The sequence below is a fragment of the Otolemur garnettii genome, unplaced genomic scaffold (assembly GCF_000181295.1).
Source record: "Otolemur garnettii isolate 467f Iridium unplaced genomic scaffold, OtoGar3 scaffold00140, whole genome shotgun sequence".
NCBI classification, from domain to species: domain Eukaryota; kingdom Metazoa; phylum Chordata; class Mammalia; order Primates; family Galagidae; genus Otolemur; species Otolemur garnettii.
In genome coordinates this window covers 1,128,424-1,133,433 of record NW_003852535.1, presented here as the reverse complement: position 1 = coordinate 1,133,433, position 5,010 = coordinate 1,128,424, and the positions used below count along the sequence as shown (strand labels likewise).

The 5,010-nt window shown below is 48.8% G+C and overlaps 1 protein-coding gene across 1 annotated transcript in view; it reads right to left on the bottom strand.

The window, feature by feature from the left end:
* Positions 1-449: 449 nt before the first annotated feature.
* Positions 450-5,010, bottom strand: part of STIP1 (stress induced phosphoprotein 1) — an 18,161-nt gene continuing 13,600 nt past the window's right edge. Inside the window, exons 11-14 of the mRNA XM_012810601.2 lie at positions 2,569-2,605; positions 2,235-2,338; positions 1,857-2,029; positions 450-925 (exon numbers count right to left, since the gene is read on the bottom strand). Coding sequence (XP_012666055.1) covers positions 853-925; positions 1,857-2,029; positions 2,235-2,338; positions 2,569-2,605 — 387 coding nt within the window. The 3' untranslated portion in view covers positions 450-852. The remainder of the gene's footprint in view (positions 926-1,856; positions 2,030-2,234; positions 2,339-2,568; positions 2,606-5,010) is intronic.

Here is a 5,010-nt window from a genome sequence, read left to right as displayed (position 1 = left end):
TCATTGTTGTTTGGCGGGCCCGGGCTGGGGATTCGAACCCGTCACCTTAGGTGTACGTGGCTGGCGCCCTAGCCGGTTGAGCCACAGGCACCGAGCCCAGAACTCTTCTTGATTCCAGGATTGGGTCTAGTAATCTCTGGATCTATCTTTGAGATTAGAGTGTATTTAACAACACAAGGATCACCTCAAATCTTCTCGCACCTCTCAGATGTAACCTTACCCCAGCAGAGCCCCCAGAGTCCCTCTCAGCTGTTGAGTGACAGCACCACCTAGTGGGCACCTCAGCAAAGCTAGGAGCCCTGCAATGTTCACATGACCCATCCCACTTTTAAGGCTCATCAGAGGGATGAGAGATGGTTCAGGTTCCCAGCATGGTCAGTTCACACCTCTCCCAATTCAGGGTGCAATCCCTGAAGTTTTTTGGCCAAAAAAAAAACTCAAGGACAAAGTAATATGTAACCACGCCCAACAGGCTTGCTTTATTGGAGAAGGGGACGTGGAATCAACAATGTGAAGACAGCTGGGGACTGAGGCTGGGAAGAACACTCTCCCCTCCCCATACATGCCCACTGCCCCAAATAAAAAATAACCAACTATGAGAGAGCAGCCACTGAGGGGAAAGAGACACAGAACTCAAGGGCAGCAGTGAAGAGACCATGCGTGTGCTGGGAGGGCCCAAGGCAGCGGCTGCTCAAATGACGGTACAAGTCTCTGCATCTTCCGCGTGGTATGTATAAATATATAGAGATAAGCTGTTCTCTCCCCCCTTGCTCCCTTCTGCTCCACGCCGCGTGCGGCGGTCCTAGCTTCTTTTTCCACATGAGGATGAAGGGAAGGGGGGTGACCAAGTCATCACCGAATTGCGATGAGACCCACATCCATCAGCTTCTGAATCTTCTGTGCTATTACAGGATTCTTTAAGTGTCTAGGGACACAGAGGCAGTTATGAGACTTAACCTTGCTCTCAGAGCAGGCCCCATTTCACAACCCCCCAAAAGCATCATGGTTAAGGTATCCTGCAAAGGCCTCTCCTATATGAGCTGTGCCACCTGCCTTTGAGCCTATGGTCATGCTTTATTTATTTATTTTTTTTTTTTGAGACAAAGCCTCAAGCTATCGCCCTGGATAGAAAGTGCTGTGGCCTCACAGCTCACAGCAATCTCTAACTCCTGGGCTTAAGTGATTCTCTTGCCTCAGCCTCCTGAGTAGCTGCGACTATAGGCACCCACCACACCACCAGGCTATTTTTTGGTTGTAGTTGTCATTGTTGTTTGGTGGGCCTGGGCTGGATTCAAACCCACCAGCTCTGCTGTATGTGGCTGGCGCCCTAGCCGCTTGAGCTATAGACACCGAGCCTACTCTGTTTATTTATTTATTTTTTTGAGACAGAGCCTGAAGCTGTCCCCCTGGGTAGAGTGCTGTGGCATCACAGCTCACAGCAACCTCCAGCTCTTGGGCTTAGGCAATTCTCTTGCTTCAGCCTCCTGAATAGCTGGGACTACAGGCGCCCACCACAATGCCCAGCTATTTTTTTGTTGCAGTTTGGCTGGGGCTGGGTTCGAACCTGCCATCCTTGGTAAGTGGGGCCAGCGCCCTACTCACTGAGCCACAGGCATAACCTTTGGGTGTTTTTTTGCAGTTTTTGGCCAGGGCTGGGTTTGAACCCACCACCTTAGGCATATGGGGCTGGCGCCTTACTCCTTTGAGCCACGGGCACTGCCCGTACCTTTGTTCTGTTTTTTTTTTTTTTTTTTTTAATTCCACCCAGAAGGACCATACCCCTGCCACTCTCCCACCTTCTCATTTGCTTCTGTTCCCTATTTTCCTGCAAGGCTGTCTCTCCCAACTCTACTTACTCGCTGAGTGCCTGGGGGTCCTTCTGCATCTGTTCCAGGATGAGCCGCATGGCTGGGTCACTCATTATCTGCTGCACCTCAGGGTCGGCCATAGCCCGCCGCTTCACATCTTCAGGGCTATCGTGCCGGTTGTACTGGGCCATCATACAGCGCTGGTAACCGTCTGCTGCCTCCTGCAGTGAAGAAGCAGAAGGGCATTAGCATTTCAGGCTCACTGCTTCAGTAGGTCCAAGACAACCAAAAAGGGAAGAAAGCTCACAAGAGAGAAACAGACTTCAAGAGAAATGGAGGTGATGGAAAGACCAGAGACTGAACATGGATAAGACTCAAAGGAGAAACAGGCAGGGGAGAGCCTACTGGAAACCAGAAGCAGCCCACCTTGCAGTTGGAGTCCAGGTCTAACGCCTTCTGGTACACATCCATGGCTTTTGTGTAGTCCTTCATTGCTTCTAGGGCAGCTGCTTTTCGTGTATAACCTTTAACTACAAACAGGAGAGGTGAGGCAGTATCTAAAACACTGCCTCCAAGGCTGCTTCTTGCACGTCTTCAGCCGCACACTAATACCCTTCCTTCCCTTCTGCCAATGCTAGGTCCTAAAAGCAACAAGCCCCCAAATCATGCAGGTAGACAAAGAACTTGTCCCTTCTTTCTCTGATCTTTTGGCCAGAGGCAGGGGGAAGGGGATGGGGAGAGGCAGCAGAAAGGCACTTACTGAAGGTTGGCTCCAGCTGGATACATTCCTCACAGTCCTAGGAGGAAGCAGCAAAAAAGCATTAGGTTCACTGCTTTAGAGGAGCTCATATGGCAGCCCCATTAGGTGAATTTAACTCCTCATCCAGCACCACAACAGAGGACTCTGCTTTCTTCTTGCCCTCCTCCCAGTTCTGGCACCTGGTTGCTTAAGGATAGGTTAAGCAGGAGGAGGGTAACACAGGACAAAGTGAGGCACCATCACCAAGACAGACAGTTACAGACTATGGACCATCCCACACAAGACAAATGGCCTGGACCCTTCAATGGTTCAGCACCTTAATTGTCACACAGAAGTGGAGAAACACCAGGATTTATTTTTAAATATCTTCAAAACAGAAAGTTATGAAATCATGAAAAGAAAAAATGCTATGGAATCGAGAAAGCACACTTGGGCCTAATGCCAATTCTTCCCCCTACAAAGTCATGAGACCCTTACCACAATTCCATTCACTCTTTTTCCCAGGTACAGAATTGTCAAAGAGCCATCCTGCCTCCCAGGTGACTGACAACCTGCAATTATTTGCTTCATAAATCAATGTTTTTGGTGTTATGCCTGTACAATTCCACCAGCAGCAGTGACATCTCTAGGCCTGATACAGATCAAGAGGCGGTTTCATCAAAAATAAAAACCAACATGGCAGCCGCATTTGGTGGCTCACCTGTAATCCTAGCACTCTGGGAGGCCAAGGTGGGCGGATTCCTTGAGCTCAGGAGCTCAAGACCAGGCTGAATAAGAGTGAGACCCCATCGCTAGAAAACTAACCAGGCCAAAAAACAAAAAATCTCCAATGTGAATCCGGTTATAAGAATCTCTAAATAGGTCACATTTTGTCCCCTTCCCACAATATAGTCCAGGCATATCTACCAAAAAACAGCTTAAAAAAACAAAAAAAAAAACTCGGGTAGCATCTGTGGCTGAGTAGGGCACTGGCCCCATATATCAAGGGTTGTGGGTTCAAACTCGGCCCTGGCCAAACTGCAACAAAAAATAGCTGGGCATCGAGGCAGGCACCTATAGTCCCAGCTACTTGGGAGGCTGAGGCAAAAGAATCACCTAAGCCCAAGAGCTGAAGGTTGCTGTGAGCTGTGACGCTATGGCACTCTACTGAGGGTGACAAAGTGAGACTCTGTCTCTTATAAAAAAAGAAAAAAAACCCAAAAATTCAAGATAGAGGCACAGTGGCTCATATTCAAAATAATAATCAGGACAACCCATCCACAGTGTCAAGCACAATCTTATCTGACCACAGTTGATGTGACAGAACCACCTAGTTGACCTAACGGAAATAGCAGCCAGGCGCGGTGGCTCGCAACTGTAATCCTAACACTCTGGGAGGCTGAGGCAAGAGGATTCCCTCAGCTCAGGAGCTTGAGACAAACCTGAGCAAGAGGGAGACTCTACCTCTACTAAAAATAGAGAAACAAGTTGGGCATGTGGCAGGTTGCCTATAGTCCTAGCTACTGAGGAGGCTGAGGAAGGAGGATCCCTTGAACCCAGGAGTCTGAAGCTGTTCTCTAGCCTGGGCAAGAGAGCCAGATAGTAACAAAAAACAAAACAGAAACAGTAAGAAAGGAGAGTAGAGCAGCGGCTCAAGCAGCTGAGGTGCCAGCCACATACACCCAAAGTGGTGGGTTCGAATCCAGCCCAGTTCTGCCAAATAACAATGACAGCTGTAACCAAAAAATAGCCGGGTGTTGTGGTGGGCACCTGTGGTCTCAGCTACTCGGGAGGCTGAGACAGGAGATTCGCATGAGCCCAGGAGTTGAAGGTTGCTGTGAGCTGTGATGCCAAGGCACTCTACCCAGGGGGACAGCCTGAGGCTCCTGTCTTAAAAAAAAAAAAAAAAAAAAGAAACAAGATGGTGGCTCCTCAGGAAATAAAACTCAGGTTCTGTATGATCCAGCATTTCAACTTCTGCGTATATACCCACAAGAACTAAAAGCAGGGATATTTGCGTTCCCATGTTCCTAGCAGCATTATCTATAAAAGGCATAGTGGTTCATGCCTATAATCTTAGCACTTAGGGAAGCAGAGGCGGGTAGATTGCTCCTGAGTTCAAGACCAGCCTGAGCAAAAGGGAGACCCAGTCTCTAGCTATGGCACTACAGCACTCTACCCAGGGTGACAATCTCAAAAAAAAAAAAAAAAACGAAACAGGCTTGGTGCCTACACATCAGCGGTTAAGGGCACTGGCCACATACAGTGGGGCTGGCTGGTTTGTACCCAGCCTGGGCCTGCTTAACAACAATGATAAATGCAACAACAACAAAAAATACAGCTGCGCATTGTGGCAGGCACCTATAGTCCCAGCTACTTGGAAGGCTGAGGCAAGAGAATTGCTTAAGCCCAAGAGTTTGAGGTTGCTGTGAGCTGTGATGCCACAGCACTCTACCAAGGGCT